This window comes from Bactrocera neohumeralis, unplaced genomic scaffold (genome assembly GCF_024586455.1).
Source record: "Bactrocera neohumeralis isolate Rockhampton unplaced genomic scaffold, APGP_CSIRO_Bneo_wtdbg2-racon-allhic-juicebox.fasta_v2 ctg169_1, whole genome shotgun sequence".
Taxonomy (NCBI): Eukaryota; Metazoa; Arthropoda; class Insecta; order Diptera; family Tephritidae; genus Bactrocera; species Bactrocera neohumeralis.
The window spans coordinates 87489-105812 of NW_026089805.1; the positions used below are offsets into that span (position 1 = coordinate 87489).

The window sequence follows — 18324 nt, forward strand, 5'->3', positions numbered from 1 at the left end:
AGGTAAAGCCTCAGGACCAGATGGCATCCCTAATATAGCGCTTAAAGCAGCGATTGTTAGGAACATAGACCCTTTTAGAGCACTGTATAACTTTCGCATGCAGAATGGCTGTTTCCCAAAAATCTGGAAAAGGCAACACCTAATATTACTGCCTAAACCAAACAAAGCTCTGACAGACCCGTCCCACTACCGACCACTCTGCATGTTGGACTCTGCGGGAAAAATTCTTGAGCGAATCATCTATCAACGCTTAAGTAAGGCCATTGACGACGCCGGCGGCTTATCCCCAAACCAATTTGGATTTAGGAAGGCAAGATCAACAATCGAAGCGGTGACCCTAGTGAAGACACTGGCGGAAAATGCCATTAGTGGGAAAAGATGGAAAGGTGGCACCATCAAATATTGTATGGTTGCAACACTCGATGTCAAAAATGCCTTCAATACGGCATCTTGGCCAAGTATACTAAGTGCGCTAAAAAACTTCTCGGTACCGGCATATCTCTACAACCTGATAGTCAGTTACTTCAACAAAAGGACTCTATGCTACAAACCAGGGCTACAAAAAATACAAAATCTCCGGGGGAGTGCCACAGGGATCTGTACTCGGGCCCCTCCTCTGGAATATAATGTATGATGGAGTACTACGACTCAAAGTACCGGAAAACGTACATATAATTGGGTTTGCAGACGACATTGCCGTGGTGGTAATAGCGAAGCATATAGAGGATATAGTTTCGGTAACCAACACAACAATTTCTCAAATTAACAATTGGCTCGAAACTAATGGACTATCTCTGGCAGAGAGCAAAACCGAAGCCGTACTTATTACAGGCAGAAGGGTCCGAGAAGTTGCTACATTCTGGACGAAAGGTGTAAGCATAACCACACAAGCTATGAAATATTTGGGAATCGTTCTCGACGCAAGACTGTCGTTTAAAGAACACGTGGCTTATACAAGTGAAAAGGCTACGAAAATATGCAGAGCTCTAACCCGGCTAATGCTCAATACCCATGGACCAAAACAAAATAGGAGACGACTACTAGCCGGAGTATTAAAGTCAGCTAATGCTCAATACCCGTGGACCAAAACAAAATAGGAGACGACTACTAGCCGAAGTATTAAAGTCAGTTGCTTTATTTGGTGCCCAAATATGGCAGAAAGCTCTTGAAGTCAAATCATACCGACGCGGCCTATTTTCCAAGTACACCATATGCGCATTGAGAGTATGCTCCGCGTTTCGTACGGTATCCGAAGACGATGCCCTAGTGATCGCGGGCTTACATCCGCTAGACCTCTTAGCCATGAGCTCACATACCGTTCAAATGAGATAGTAACGCCCAGAACCCAAAAAGAGGAAGCCAGAGCAGATACGGTGAAGCGCTGGCAAAAACGATGGGAAGACAGCCGAAATGGCCGCTGAACATTCCGACTACTCCCTAAAATAGAACTATGGCTTAACAGATCGCACGGAGAAGTAGATTTTTACCTCACCCAAGTTCTCACTGGACACGGCTGTTTCAAATCATATTTGAAGCGATTCAAACATGAAGACAACGATGTATGCGACTATTGCGGAGGCGAGATCATCGAGAATGTGGAGCACACAATTTTCCTATGTGCGAAATACGACGAAGAAAGGCAATCTTTGAGAAACGCATTCGGGGAAGACCCAACCCCAGAAAATCTAGTGTCTCAAATGGTAGAATCACTAGATAAGTGAAAAGCCGTGCCCGAAGTAGCAGCAAAAAAATGAAACGCCAAAGAGCTGGAGAACAACAACGTAGAAGACTACTCCAAATTCCAACGAACAACTAATACGCGACACACAAACCGAGGTAGGGCCAAGTAAATGCAGCTTGTTACTGAATGCATTAGGACCATCACGTACGTATGAGTAATACTCAACCTTCCTCCCGACGTAATACTTGACGGTGGTACCGGGGGTTCGGTACAAGACAGTAGGAGGTTTAGTTCGGATTAAAGTTCCACACTGACATGGGTTCAGGCTTTCGATGCTTCCTCCTCGTAAAAAAAAAACAAAAAAAAAGACTGCAAACTACATTTGTCAAATATTAAATTACACACGTTCTTATGGACACTGTTATTTTGACAGCTGCACGACTACACGACTGCAGGCCGACAGTTGTCGTTCCCGCTAACTTGAATATTTCCTATATTTGCCGACGGCAGTAGGACGACAGTAGAGTTTTCTTAATACTTATCTGGACAACCTACATAAAATTAAGCAATTTTTGCAAATTGTATCGATTTTACATTATCCGAAGGAACTTCGTTCCTACCTGGTGTCCCACGACACCACATTTCTTTTTTTTAATTTGTTTATTTTCTCTTTTGTTGATGTGCAAACTTTATATAAGAGGATCTGAGGAATCCATAGATCTATGAAAAACATCGGACAAATTATATGCTCTGCTACTTTTTCTGGCATGTGCATTTCTATCCTTCTTATAGAACTTATTTCGCGCCTCGGCCGCATTTTCTCCAAGACAACCGACAGGAACTACTGAAGCTCTTATTATCTCTGAACCATGGACTAATATTTTGTGGACGGTTGCTGACATAGGAAACCAAGAGTACTTTTCCATATATGTATAGTAAAACAGTTTTACTACAAAAAATTTCGAATTTTTCCGCATTGATCCGGTATTCGCATGAAATTGAAATTAATATAAAATATAAATTCTTCAAAATTTCAATGTCAAACTCCAGAATTGATGCTAAGGTCTCAGTATTTGTAAATGCTCTCCTCGCCGTATTTCCATAAGTTGTGCTTCCTCAGCCATTCGGTTTTGGTTTATCAACATATAGCCCCATTTCTTCCCACAATTGTTTTTGAATTTTCTGTTTTCTAGTTCTCATACTTAGTTTATCTATTGCATCCCTAACCTGCCACTTTTTTATGTCAATTCTATATGAGATTTTTAATACAAATTACAGGAATCTAATCCACGCATGCAAAGGACTTACACCATATTGAAGTGCTCCAGGTTTTTTCTTGAAAACGCTGGATTTCAAATCCTTCGTTGCTAAAAAGTCTTTTGGTTTTGCACCACATACTGGGCAATACTGATTAGAATTTTTACCAGTTAATACATTTAACACCTTACCATCTATTAACGTCATATGCAGATCATAGCTTACAGTGATGTATCCACCATTAAGGTTGTATTCGAGAGGTGTCAAACTCTTAATTTGTGAATCCAAATTTTCTTTCTCCGCTCGGCCTGCAAAATATTACGGATTGTGGAGTTCGATAACACCAAATTACTCTGTCTGAAGAATCAATTAATTTTATCTGTATTAAAGTTGTTACAAATAAAGATTCATCCAACGATTCTGGTGCATCTCCTTCAAATTTCTGTTTGTACATGCTCTGTCCTGTTGTTCCATCGAATCCATAGCTTGCAATTAATTTCGTTTCATCGATATTTGCAATCTGATTTATAACATCTTCCTGCATTAAAATAATACGGCCAGCCGTGGTCAAGTATGTTTTGCAAGCTAACTTCCGCATTAGTTTTCGAAACAGTTATGCCAATCGGTCTGCATTTTAATTTCGCCTCATACACAGTATGATAGCTTGGATATATGTTGCAATGTCGATTTTTATTTAACAATCTAATGTTAATGTACTGCTGTTTACTAAACGAATTTTCCAATAAGAAAGTTAACGCTTCTTCAGGAGTGAGTTGAAGTGGTTCATTGAAGCGATGTTTTTTCCTAATTTCACTTGCTCTTGAAGATGATGATGAGCATTCCTTTAAAACATACGCCATGTCGCTTTTATTTAGCAGCATGAACAAGAAGTTGGGGGAAGAAGTTTTTCCTTAAAAAAACCAATTTTCGAAAAAACGAGCAAAAATGAGCAAATAATTTGTGGAGCACATTTAAGAAGACATAATCACAATACATTTGGAACAGGTTTTGAGCAAAAGGCAGCGGAAGCCAAGAAGTTCTACTTCACGGAACACAAATATTTGTTAATTTATATGGAAGTATGAAGGTTTCCATATTGATAGCCAACAATTGGTTAGATAAATCTTCAGCAGATTTATCATTAAGCAATGCAGATCTCATGTTTATTTTCAGCTCAAGTTTCTTTATACATATAGCGCCATAGATTTGATGATTTGAGACAAGCGTTTATTTCATAAGCAGCCGTTGATCTTAGAATTATTGGCAGTGTTTGGCGGGAATCACAAGACAAAAGAATCGTTGCTCATCCCAAACATCTTGCGTTATTCCGTAGATTTTTCAATGTCTCGTTAAGTGCTTCTAATGCACATTAATGCGCCATTGTGCATTCATGAAGATTTTCGATGCTGATAAAACTTTGGCCATTGCTGAGTTTCTTACAATAATATTGGAGGGCATACAAGAAATACAAACCACCATTTCCGTCGTCAATTGCCTTCATTAATGTATCATATACAAACTTCCTTTTGTTGAGGATACAACAGGGATACAATGAACTGCTAAATCTATTAATTGGTGATCGTATTCACGTTCTAGTTTCACTCATAGATTTAATGTGTCATTTATTTCATGATTTGGCGTGGGTATTCCTAACCTGATATTACACATGACGTAACACAAGTCTTGGATCAAGAGTAAAGTCCAATTATGTATCCCTTCATTCATCTCAAGATCGCCATTTTTGAAGCTGATACGAATTTGATGTAAAATATCGTCTATTTGTGCCATAGGGTAGATGGATTCGATGGAAAACATGTCGAAATGATTATGGCAAGCAATATCCGTATCTGACTTGGAGGTGCAGAGATAATGGCTTCAAGAATTGTCGTCTGTCGTTGAAACTGCTTCCATGAAGCACTCCAAATGTAATAACGTGACATCTCCGAGTAAAGAAAAGTTCGTGCTAACGGTTTGCTTTAGCAAATCATTCTTTGAGCAACAATCAAAGCAAAAACTGATCCCAATTTGTCTTGAATGTGAATTTGCGCATTCGAAACAATCCAACTGTTGTCGACAACGAAATCCTTGCTGTTAAATTTTGTTGTGGTAGTTCGACCATTATCATCTGGTTATCCACGCCGATACAGTGGATAATCATTGTTGCTATTTAGTGGATATATATGGTAAATGGATATACTCATCAGAACGCAATTTGGCTTGGTTCAACTTAATAAATTTATCCAAAACCAAACAAAGTAAAATGTACGTCATGTTGAACGATGATATTTATACTTACAATGGATTAATCATTTTGATATTAAAATAATACCCATTTTGTATTGCCAAGACTTCAGCCGGTATTGCAACGTGTCATAGTTACCCAGTATCTCGACATGTGAGCACAATGGCAAATTAATTTTTCCACTAAGGCAGAACAATCCGGCGTTTCTGCGGAAAACTTCATTACTAGCATGCAAGCAGTAATTAGTGCTGCAATCGCAATTGTACACATACAGCTATGGCATGGTATTTAATTTTTTGAAGTAATAAAATATTCAAATGATTTTTACAAACACGAATTTTGAACAAATGCTTATGCAATTTTCATCCAAATCGGGTTAGCCGTTCCTGAGTTAGAAATAGACTTTACTGTGGCGGATACATAGATAGTACTACTAATATCATCTATATTACTTCTATTGGTTAGATTAACTATTAGGATACAGGTGAAGATAGGAGTACTACAAAAAAAAAAAAAACAATAATATCATCTATATTAATAAAGCATCTATTGGTTTAAATATTTCACTATTAGGTAATAATCTCAAAGGGACCACTTTTTCAAGCTCCAGTTATTCCGAGGTGTTAGAATACATTTGCGTCTTTCGCCCACAAAAAAAAAAAAAAAATATTTTTTGTTGTGGTATAAATATATCTGAAAAAAAACTGCAGGAGCATCAATCGTATAACTATCGTGTTTTTTAATAAAAAAAAAACCCATAAAATTTGCATCGGTTCTTTATTTGAAACGTTAGATTGCTTTTTGTAATCGTTTCGGTTTAAATATTTCACTACTCTGTGCAAAGCTTCGAATAGATTTCTGTATATCTCAAAGTATAATGGACCACTTTTTCAACACTCCAGTTATTCCGCTATATTTTTATACCAGATATCGTGTTTGGTTTGCTATGAATACATTTGCGTCTTTCGCCCATAATCTACCAAAGTACCCGCAATTGACGTAGCCCCACAAAAAATAGTCTAAAGCGTTAAATCGCATTGACCACGAAAATGCCAAATCATTGCCATTTTTGGACGCAACGTTACGTGAATGGCGATCGCTATCGTTCGATGCTAACAAACTTTTTGTTGCCAAAAATAAGAACTGATCATGAACAAGATGGCGCTACATGCCACACAGCTCCGATTCTATGGCCATTTTGAAAAACTTCGAAGAACAATTCATCTCAAGAAATGGACCCGTGTTGTCATCGATTTAACGCCTTTAGAGCATCAATCAGTATATTCCACTTTGGAAGACAACATTTCCGAAGAAATCGTATTCCGGCCGAAATGCAAAAAGTTGCAAAATGCAATGGACCACCTGGAGCCGCGGTCAACATTTAAATGAAATTATCTTCAAAAAGTGTCATGAACCAATCTAACGTTTCAAATAAAGAACCGATGAGATTTTGCAAATTTTATGTTTTTTTTTTTTAAAAAGTTATCAAGCTTTAAAAAATCACCCGATAATATCGTTCTGCATTTTAGTGTTCTTTTTTGTGTTTTTTAATTAATAAAAAATTTCCGAATGATTTCTTCATGAATTTTGGACAAATGCATATGATTTGAAATATAATTTTTGTATTAATGAATTGTATTGAATTTTAACATAAAAATATAATTTATATGTACCTAGTATGTCCATAGCTTCGCCTCGCGCACCAAAATAAAGTATAAATACTCATAAATAGTATATTTTAATGTTTCTAAAATCTGAAGTTGAAGTCAATTTCTTTGTCCTCGAATAAACATTAACTTCGAAACCATTATCCGAGTGCAGTTAAATGTACTATTTATTACTCTTATCAAATGGATATATTAAATGTTGTTTAAAAATTTGTCTCTGATTTTTATTTCTCCTGACAAAAACTTTACCATCTCATTTTCCAATGCTTAAAGTATATCCGCAAACTATTGTAATCAAAATTTAATTTTATTTTACGTATATTTCCGTCTAGGGAAGAGATAATTTAAAACTTCCTCTCGTCATAATGGGGATAATATCAATGATTGGTGGGCTCACAAGTTTAAGGCTACCCGAAACCCTTCATGAACGACTTCCTCAGACCCTTGAGGAGGGCGAGAATTTCGGAAAGGACTGGTCAGTGAAGCGATGTTTCAGTTGTTATTCGACACAGTTAAGTAAAATTAAAAAAATAATAATAATTTTGCCTTACAAATGGAATTATCTATCCTTTGTAGGAAATTAGTATCAAAACAAGATTCGTACGAAAACCTTCATGTCCTTTCCTGCAAAATAAATAGTGACTCCAAATCATCAAATCAATATCCGATAACAATCGATCGGTCTGAAGGAGCTTCAATAAAACGTTTAGTGCGGCAAATGAGCGTCATGGATACACAGCGAAATATTGATGGAACAATGCAGCTAACCCACTGGATTTAAACTCTTTAAAATTATGTCATAATGTCAGTAAAAATCAAATAAGTGTAAAAAGTAATAAGAATATTAGCAAATAATAAAATATTAATTTTTGAATTCAATAATTTAAACTAAAAATTAAAAAATATACAAGCGAAAAAAAAACCCGAACCTTTCATATTTTTGAAGAAATATCATGAAAATTTCCGGCTTTGTCCGGAAAGTAACAGAATTGATTTTCTTTCCCAGCGCGCACCGACTGAATTCAGTAGATGGCGTTCCTAGCTAATGAAAGACTGGCTGGTTAGTTGTCTCCTGGAGAGTCAGGACAAACTTTTTCGCGCGACGTGTTTCTGTGAGTAGTGCAAGCCGAAAATGCAGCGTTCGTTAGAGCAGAGGTACGTGATTAAATTCTGAAACTCGATAAATCTGCGACAGACACGTTTGATATGATCAAGCAGACTTACCCAGATGTTGTTTTAGAAAGAAGTGATGTGTTTTGGTGGCACCAGACCTTTTTGGAGGGCCGGGAAAAGGTCGCTGATGATACGACTTCGACAAACACCGACAATGTGACTCGTGTGCGCAACTATTTTGAACTCAGACCGTCGACTAAGTATTTCTTTAATTGCCCATATTTTAAATTTATCAAAATCTGTGGTTCATGATATTTTGATGAAGCACTTGAACATGCGCAAGGTGTGCGCAAAGATGGTCCCAAAATTGAAGTGTGCCAAGAAAATTTGAACATTTATGAAAGTTACCCCCAATTTTTGAATAACGTAATCACAGGTGACGAGTCATGCATCTTGCCTGAAAAGGCCGATGAAAGGCAAACATTTTGAGACGACAGAAGAGATCCAAGCTGCATGCACCTCGGCTCTCAAAGCTATTTGGGAGAATGCCTTCCGTGACGCCTTCAATGCTTGGAAAATACGCTGGCAGTGCTGCATCGACTCAGAAGGAGCCTAATTTGCAAGTTTTTTAAGAATTGTAATGATTGGTTCAATAAATTTTTTTAAATCTACTCAGTCCTATGATTTTCCGGACAAAACCTGTATGACCTTTCTTTCAACAGTTTTGCATTATACTTATAAATTCCCTTCTTCATCACCGTTTAAAAAACATACATATGTATTTATTTTAGTTTAAAAAAATAAGCAATGATGACAAATTCTGTTTAGTCAAAAATTATTTTAATCTTAGTGCAATAAATGCGGCAAATAATGTGGAGAAATAATTACAGCCCTATTCCAGCTATCATATAAGATATATGTTCAATGTAATTGCTCTAGAAAGAATTCACAATATTGGTATTTCTACTACGAAGTCGAATGGTACCAAATATGTGGATCACATTGCCTATAATTATGACAAAGTAATTTTCTGAAGTAAATCTATTGGCTTCACCGAATAATTGGTTAAAAATATGTGTTATTGTATAATCGGTCCAGAAGTTCTTTATCCCAAATATATTGATTTCATTTCTCTCATATGACTAACATATGTACCTATTAAATTGGGCCAATAAAGTTCATATAGTTCATAGTTTTGGAGGATGGAGTCATGTGTAGAAGTTCACGCAAGTGAGGAAAGTTCTCTGATCGCCATTCATTTGGGAGTGGCCAGAAACGATTCTTTTACACATGGCTCAAGCAGCTCACTAGTTCGGGTCTTGGACCAAGTATCCTCTGGGTAGCCTAAGAGCATCCGTTCGAAGGCGAGCTAATGTGAGAAGGCGAAACATCCCCTGCATAGGGTTGTGCGCTGGGTTTGGGACCCGCGACGTAAAAAACACCCCCAATGAAAAAGAAAACACAGCCTCGGATGAGAGACCCCCCTTTTGATGACGACCATGGCAAACGAAATAGCACCGCCATCCAAGATTCATCAAGCAACCTGGCTGTCTCCGGATCGAAAAACTACCAACCAGATCGATCATGTTGTGATAGACGGAAGACACGTCTCCAGTGTTTTAGATGTGCGTGCGCTCCGAGGTCCTAATATCGACTCGGACCACTATCTTGTTGCAGCCAAGATTCGCACCCGCCTCTGTGCAGCAAAAAACGCACGCCAACAAACACAAGGAAGGTTCGACGTCGAGAAGCTGCAATCACAACAGACAGCCGAACGATTTTCTACTCGGCTTGCACTCCTGCTCTCTGAGAGCACTAGTCAACAACTCGGTATAAGGGAACTGTGGGACGGCATTTCAAATTCCTTACGTACAGCTGCAACCGAAACCATTGGTTTTCGGAAAGTGCAAAAGAACAGCTGGTACGACGAGGATTTCCGGGTCGCAGCGGAGAAAAAACAGGCTGCCTACCTCGCAACGTTACGATCGACCACTACACGTGCGTGATGGGATAGATACCGAGAGTTGAAGAGGGAAGCGAGACTCATTTGCAGACAGAAGAAAAAAGAGGCTGAAATGCGTGAGTACGAAGAGCTTGATAAGCTGGCCGACAGGGGTAATGCTCGAAAATTCTACGAAAAAATGCGGCGGCTTACAGAAGGTTTCAAGACCGGAGCATACTCTTGTAGAACCCCCAAAGGTGATCTAGTCACTGATGCCCAGAGCATACTTAAATTATGGAGGGAACACTTCTCCAGCCTGCTGAATGGCAGTGAACGCACAACACCATTCCCCAATCGATGACGATGGAGCAGACGCTCCATTACCCGACCATGAAGAAGTTCGAATAGCAATTGCCCAATCTATAAAAAAGGAGACCCCACAATCTGCGCCAACTACCGTGGGATCAGCCTCCCCAACATCGCATATAAGGTTCTATCGAGCGTATTGTGAGAAAGATTAAAGCCCACCGTCAACAAACTGATTGGACCTTATCAGTGTGGCTTCAGACCTGGAAAATCAACAACCGACCAGATATTCACCATGCGCCAAATCTTGGAAAAGACCCGTGAAAGGAGAATTGACACACACCGCCTCTTCGTCGCTTTCAAAGCTGCTTTCGACTGCACGAAAAGGAGCTGCCTTTATGCCGCGATGTCTGAATTTGGTATCCTCGCAAATCTAATACGGCTATGTAAACTGACGTTGAGCAACACGAAAAGCTCCGTCAGGATCGGGAAGGACCTCTCCGAGCCGTTCGATACCAAAAGAGGTTTCAGACAAGGCGACTCCCTATCGTGCGACTTCTTCAACCTGCTTCTGGAGAAAATAGTTCGAGCTGCAGAACTAAATAGAGAAGGTACCATCTTCTATAAGAGTGTACAGCTGCTGGCGTATGCCGACGATATTGATATCATCGGCCTCAACACCCGCGCCGTTAGTTCTGCTTTCTCCAGGCTGGACAAGGAAGCACAGAATAGGGGTCTGGCAGTGAACGAGGGCAAAACGAAATATCTCCTGTCATCAAACAAACAGTCGTCGCACTTGGCTCTCACGTCACTGTTGACAGTCATAACTTTGAAGTTGTAGATAATTTCGTCTATTTAGGAACCAGCATTAACACCACCAACAATGTCAGCCTGGAAATCCAACGCAGGATTGCTCTTGCCAACAGGTGGTACTTCGGACTGAGTAGGCAATTGAAAAGTAAAGTCCTCTCTTGACGAACAAAAGCTAAACTGTATAAGTCGCTCATAATTCCCGTCCTGCTATATGGTGCAGAGACTTGGGCGATGACAGCAACCGATGAGTCGACGTTACGAGTTTTTGAGAGAAAAATTCTGCGAAAGATTTATGGTCCTTTGCGCATTGGCCACGCCGAATATCGCATTCGATGGAACGATGAGCTGTACGAGATATACGACGACATTGACATAGTTCGGCGTATTAAGAGACAGCGGCTACGATTGCTAGGTCATGTTGTCCGAATGGACGAGGACACTCTAGCTCTGAAATAATTCGACGCAGTACCCGCCGGGGTAAGCAGAGAAAGAGGAAGACCTCCACTCCGTTGGAAAGACCAAGTGGAGAAGGTTCTGGCTTCGCTTGGAATATCCAACTGGCGCCACGTAGCGAAAAGAAGAAACGAATGGCGTAAACGGTGTCTACGCCAATTAAGAAGAAGAAGAAGAAGTTCATAGTTTTATATTTTATTAACCGTATATTGAAAAGTGATACAAGTGTGTAAATTACAAAGTTATTAGTTGATTATATGTATAATTTAATTGTATTAATTAGGAATGAATCTGTAGTGTAGAACATTCCTCATTTTTAACCGTACCTTTTATAATTCTTAATTAAAAGCATTTAAATTTGATTGAATTTTGTACTCTTCGGTGCAAAATAGTTTTGGGTAATCTATAGTATCTCTAGCTAGCGCAAATAGATTCGATGGTTCTCCTACACGTGAGATTCCAACATAGAGTTGACTATGGGAAAAACACGGATTTTCCAAATGCGCAAATGGACATTGTTATTTATATAGCACAATTGTGGCTTGACGAATGTTGAACTAAACTTGCCACTGAAAAAACTAAGCTGATATTCCTAACAAAGAAGTATATTCCGACGATTGTAGACATGAGCACTACAACATAGACCCTGAGAACGTTGTCAAACATCTGGGTATATGATAAAATGGGAGAAGCCGAAGAGCCGTCGCGTAGATACAAGGACGCAATCGAGGACGTCGCTGAACACACGTTTTTCAAGTTCATGCGCTATCAAATAGAGCAAAATGGTCGACAACGTAAATGCGGACATCATTGAACTGTCATGATTTAAAACGAGGAAAAATTGAAGAACGTGACGAATTACATATAAAACGTCCCACGGTTACAACAATAGGAAATGGGCGCAGGTTATGACATGTTAGTCTTAAAACGCGAAATGTGGAAGACCACCATGAAGTAATGCGAAAGCCAATGGCACATACCATTGCTGTGACGGCGCAATGATGATGAGGAAGTTATTTCAGTCGCGTGAAAATCTTCTAATGTTTTTTTTGAAAAGTGTATGCGAAACGAGAAGAGAATTGGAAGAAATATGTTTTAAAATAATATGTCGCGTGAAAATATTCTAAGGTTTTTTTGAAAAGTGTATGCGAAACGAGAAGAGAATTGGAAGAAACATGTTTTAAAATAATATGTCGCGTGAAAATCTTCTAATGTTTTTTGAAAAGTGTATGCGAAACGAGAAGAGAATTGGAAGAAACATGTTTTAAAATAATATAGATTAATGTAGCGCTGGCACACTGGTCAAATAAAAACTTAATCTTCAAACGGCAATATCGACCAAATGATAGGTTGTTAATGTCTGATAGAAAAATCAATAAATAGTCTTTTGAAAAATAAAAGTAATAAGTAGGGAAGAGCTAAGTTCGGATGCAACCGAACATTTTATACTCTTGCAACTTGAAGGAATCAAAGCCAATGAAATATCCTAAGGTGAAAAACGTCAAACAGAAAATCGGAATCTAAGCAATTTTACATATACTATACATACATACATATAATTATATATATTCACCTTTCAATTTGATCACTGTTGTATATATGTATACTATTGTCATCACCATATTTGTTACAATTGGCATCTCCACAATTCACTTAATATTCATTCTTATTTGTTTTACTTTACATGTTAATTTTGCATTGCATTCATTTTTGTCATAATCATTCATTCTGATTACTTTGAATAAGTTCGTTTTAAATGTAAAGCGCTGAACACATAGAGCGCCACAGACTGCAAACTACATCTGTCAAATATTAAAATACACACGTTCTTATGGACACTGTTATTTTGACAGCTGCACGACTACACGACTGCTGGCCGACAGTTGTCGTTCTCGCTTACTTCAATATCCTCCTATATTTGCCAACGACAGTAGAGTTGACAGTAGAATGGAAGATAGAAAGAGGAGGTAGAGGGTGATGCCACTAATATGTAAAATGTAAAATTATTCACAGCTCTAACAAACTTGACGTTATTTTACAAATAAAAGCATAAAATAGCTCTATTATAGCTCTATTATATCATTTGTAATAACAATTGATAATTTAAAACAAAAATATTTACCGATTTACTTATTTTTTGCGTAAAAAATTTCACTTTGAACAAAATATTAAAATTTCATTGAAGTGAAAGGTATTAGTATGGCCACAACGATATTGTGTACATGCAAAATGGACAGCTGTGTTGTCTTGTGTACATGCCGGCCATTGTTATGTTGCTGCCTTCTTACGAATGTTCATGTAGTAAGATGCACAACGCCATTTTCAGTTCACTGTCGTGCTGCTGCAGTCTGTCGCAGTCATTGTGTTCACCACTTAAACAGTCAGTTGCATTTGAAGTTTAATAAAGTACGGTCACTGATTCTCTCGTGAAGGACACTATTTATATATACGATATATACTACTGTGATCAAACTGAATTTTGTCCATTTCATCAACTTCAAAGTAATTCCCTCCCCCTGCAATACACTAATGCTAACGAATTTTCCAGTCATCATTGCACTTGGAAAAGTCCTCAGTCGTGATGACCATCAAAGCCTTCTTTGATTCAGCTTTTATATCCTCAATTGAGTCAAAACGGTGTCCTCGGAGTGGTCATGTGAATTTGCTGAATAGCCAGAAGTTACACGAAGGTAAATCAAGCGAATGCGGGAGTTGCGGCACGATATTAGTTGAAAATGTGGCGAAATGATCACGAACAACCAATACAGTATGAGAGGGTGCATTATCGCACTTCTTTGTTTAATAAATTCAGACTTGGTAAAAATCGAAGAATTCACTTTTATTGTCTCACAAAACGTTGCGTATATCAAATATGAATGAATATTTTGACGTGAAATTTAGCATAGATGTCACTAACAGTACTACCAACTTACAGAAAAAAATTTAGGCGGGTATTGTCACTTGCGAAGCGAATGAAAATTTTGGCGAGTTTCGCCGTGGCGAATTGTAAGTTGCGAATCTGTAACGAATTCGCCAGAAAATGGCGAACGAGTGGCGAAAATAAATTTCTGGTATTGCCGCTTGCGAAAAAACGACATTCGCTTCGACATTACTGTCAAAATTTAACGAATGCATTTTTTATTCGCTATTTGAAATGGAAAGGACGTAAGTAAATTTTTGATCTTTATTTGAGCAATTGTAATTATTTAATTATATTTAACAAAACGATACTTCTAGAACAAAACGTACAACAACGCAGCAATTCCAAAAATTGGTTGCGTTAATGGAAAATAATCCGGACGTCGCCAGAGGAATGGGGAATTTTGGAGCGACAAAGAAAAGCAGGGCAGAGCAATGGGACCTGTTCGCTGCCGAACTCAATGCCATTGGTCCACCATTGCGAAACGGGCGCGAGTGGAATAAGGTAAAAATTTAATTAATTTGTTTGGTTAAAGTTACTTATGTATAGCATTTAGGTTTGGTTGGATTATAAACAGAAACTAAAAAAAAAAATAGCGACAAACCGACGCGAAACTGTTGCCACAGGAGGAGGACCTTATGCTCAGCAAAGTTTATCTCCATTGGAGCAAAGTGTGGATGAGCTTCTTCACCTTCAGGCGGCTGTACATCCTACAGGCTTGGCATATGGCTCTAATGAAATAGAAAGTGCGGTAAATTGTACAGAAATTCAGCCAGAAGAGCGCACGACCGAGGAAACACAACGAGCCATGGATTTGGCTTCGCAATCCTCAAGCAGCCGTCCTAGAATGACAGTAGAGGAACGTGAAGTAATTCAGATGAAAGCGTTGGAAAAGCAAGCCGAAGTCCAAGACAATCTTTCCAACAAAATGGCAAGAATGGAAAAAAAAATTGATGAAGTTGCAAGGTATACAAGAAAAATATATGAATTGAAACAGGAAGAAATTAAATTAATGAAAATTAAAGAAGAAAGGAAGAAGGAAGAAAATTTAGAGAAAAAAAAAGACATAGAGAAAAGATGGAAATAAAACTACAAATTTTAAAATTAAAAATGCAAAAAAAATAGGGTAAATAGGGTGCTTGTAAATAGATTGAATTTAGTTTATAGTTTATTTCATAAGAATGTGATGATTTTTTTTTATTTCATATTTTAACTTGAATTGATATTTTTTTTAAGAAAACATGTGATGAATTTATTTTTTACTTTATTATTGTAAGTGACGGAATTGAATCTGTGATTTTTTTAATTTAATTTAAAAGCATGTAGTTTTTGTAATTTTTATATATTTATTATCTATGTAATATTGAATTTCAAAGTATTGAATAAAATAAAAGAATGCAATATATTATTCACTGAAGTCGGGATAGTTTCATTTACATCAAAGCATCAGCAATTTGTCTTCTGCGGCGCTCTCCTGGTGAACCATTGCCATTTTCATTAATTGGTTCCAATGGTACAACGGCATCAAAGAAGGTTTCAGCCTCCTCCGGATCACCGATTCTAAATTTTTTACAAATGTTGTGCAAGGCACAGCATATATTAATAACGGATGTTACTTTAGCAGGATCGTAGCGCATTTTTCTATCACTCAGAAGACATCTGAAACGGCATTTCAAAACTCCAATCGTACGTTCAACAACATTTCTCGCTTTCGAGTGCTTTTTATTAAAAATTGACTCCCTAGTTCCAGATTCTGCATGACGGAAAGGTGTTAATAAATAAGGGCTTAGTGGGTATCCGGAGTCACCTGCAAATATTTTATTGTTTTCAATATTGATATGTATGTCAAGATTAAACTTGCGCAGTAGTCAAATATTGTGAATACCTAAATAAATAGAGTTCTGATCTCCGTTTTGATGCGCTGCCTCTAAACATGCCTTTAGAGAACTATTGTTCCATACGAACGAATCGTGTGTAGAACCAGCATATCTAGCATCCACAAAACGGATATTCATATCATGATCACAAGCCTGTAATAAAAATACAATAAAATTTTTATACCAATTTTACTGTATTAAATTCATAAAAACTCACAATCATTGCATTTATGCTAAAAAATCCTTTTCTGTTTAGATAGAGGTGTTTGTTTGTGGTAGGAGCATAAATCGCAATATGGGTTCCATCGATGCAGCCTATTACATTTGGTATTCCCGATCTTGAATAAAATTTGCTTCTTGCCTGCTGCTTTTCTTCTTCACTCATATCTACGCTTATATGGGTACGACAAATTTCATTTTCCAAAATGGGTATGATCTCTTTTAAAATAAGGGAAACTGTTGGCTGAGCAAGTCCCAACTGAAATTCATTCCCTATAGCTTGTTGGTAACTGTCATGTGCAAAAAATCTGAGCGCGGCACACAATTTTAACATCGGCGTTATGGAAGACGACATCCGACAATGAAATTTGTCTTTGATTTTATCCAGCACATACATAAATGCGCCCTTGTTTAAGCGGAAATTCGCAACAAATCTACAAATACGTGCACATTGAACAAAAACTTCTTATTATTCGTTATAATTGAACTGGATACATACACCGTGTTAGGTAGCTCTGTAGGATTAGAATTATCTCTAATAAAAGGGCGCTGTCGAAGAAGATTAGTTCGCGTTTCCACATCGTAATTATCCTCAAAATACAGATCCGCGTTAATAAACATATTTTCGAATTTCAGTTGATATAATAATAAATATTTTTAAGTATAAATGACACAAATGTCAAATTCGGATGAACGCGCTACTTTTTTCATGAATGGCAACGACATATTTTAGAGAATACGTTCATTCGCCATTCACAATGCAAATTTAGGGTATGTTCGCCAAAGCGTTCGCTTCGCAAGTGACAATACCCGTGTTAATGATTCGAAAAACACACGAAATATACATAGTAAATTAAAAATTCACCTTTCAATTTGATCACAGTATATATCATACACTGACAGACACATAAGGTTTGTTAGAAAAATGAAAATGATTATATGCCTTATATGGGAGTTGGGGTAGTTACGACCCGAAATACCACATACTATTAAAATGAAAACAAACCAATAAATATAGTAAAGTCAACTGGATGTCAAATATCCTGATATAAGTTATATTTTCTTCTAATTTTATCTATTTTCGGCACACCGTTTGAGTAAAAACGCTCAGTAATTTTCGTTGAAATAATTCAAATATTGGCCGATATATGCAGTCCAAGATCACTCGGAAGTTCGAAAATCTCTATATTAGGTATATGGGGGATAAGGGAAGTATTGACCTCATTCAACCCCTTTTTGATGCACAGAATTACTATTGTCAGGAAAAGATTTTCTCTGAATTTTAATTATATATCCACACATTGACCGCTATTTTCAATTAAAAGTCAACTATAAGTGCTGGGGGCCAAATATTCGATACCTAGGGGCTTGAATAGTTTTTCTTCGATTTGAACAATTTTTGGTCATAAAGTGACATGCACTAAAGATATTAGTCGTGCAAAATCTTATACCAAGAAAAAGAAGTACACGTGGTTGTAGTTCGATTTCGCTCATTTTCGCACTGTGACATAGGAATATGAAAAGAATGCTATGGACTAAATTTTTTGGAAATCGGTTGTTCGGTTCCCGAGAAATGTGAGTTGGATGTTCGCAAAGTATTTGCACGAGCTTTGTTCCTTCGATATCCCCATCACCTGTTAGTTGACAAATAACTTTTTATGAGCTGTCAAACAAAAGAGAATAGCGGATTTCTCGTTTCAAGTTCCTTTTGATACGGACGGTAAGTTCAGAAAGGCGGTACGTCGGTGACTAAATAAAAATTAGTTCGCGGAGTTAGATTAGTATTTGATGGAATTCGACGCTGTAAACAGTATCAGATAATAATGTTTATTTC

At 37.6% G+C, this 18324-nt stretch overlaps 3 protein-coding genes across 3 annotated transcripts in view; 2 read left to right on the forward strand and 1 right to left on the reverse strand.

Moving 5' to 3' along the window:
* LOC126766567 (carcinine transporter) overlaps positions 1-7729 on the forward strand; it is a gene marked incomplete at its 5' end in the record, with an annotated part of 78017 nt that extends 70288 nt beyond the window's left edge. Inside the window, 2 exons of the mRNA XM_050484328.1 lie at positions 7180-7358; positions 7424-7729. Coding sequence (XP_050340285.1) covers positions 7180-7358; positions 7424-7628 — 384 coding nt within the window. The remainder of the gene's footprint in view (positions 1-7179; positions 7359-7423) is intronic.
* Positions 7730-14575: 6846 nt separating this feature from the next.
* On the forward strand, positions 14576-15780 carry LOC126766568 (uncharacterized). The gene is made up of 4 exons (XM_050484329.1): positions 14576-14639; positions 14712-14898; positions 14951-15360; positions 15771-15780. The coding sequence occupies exons 1-4, from the start codon at positions 14629-14631 to the stop codon at positions 15778-15780; spliced, it is 618 nt and encodes a 205-aa protein (XP_050340286.1). The 5' UTR covers positions 14576-14628.
* Positions 15687-16777, reverse strand: LOC126766565 (putative nuclease HARBI1). The gene is made up of 3 exons (XM_050484326.1): positions 16489-16777; positions 16280-16424; positions 15687-16201 (listed from the first exon to the last, which is right to left on the reverse strand). The coding sequence occupies exons 1-3, from the start codon at positions 16654-16656 to the stop codon at positions 15828-15830; spliced, it is 687 nt and encodes a 228-aa protein (XP_050340283.1). The 5' UTR covers positions 16657-16777; the 3' UTR covers positions 15687-15827.
* Positions 16778-18324: the final 1547 nt, after the last annotated feature.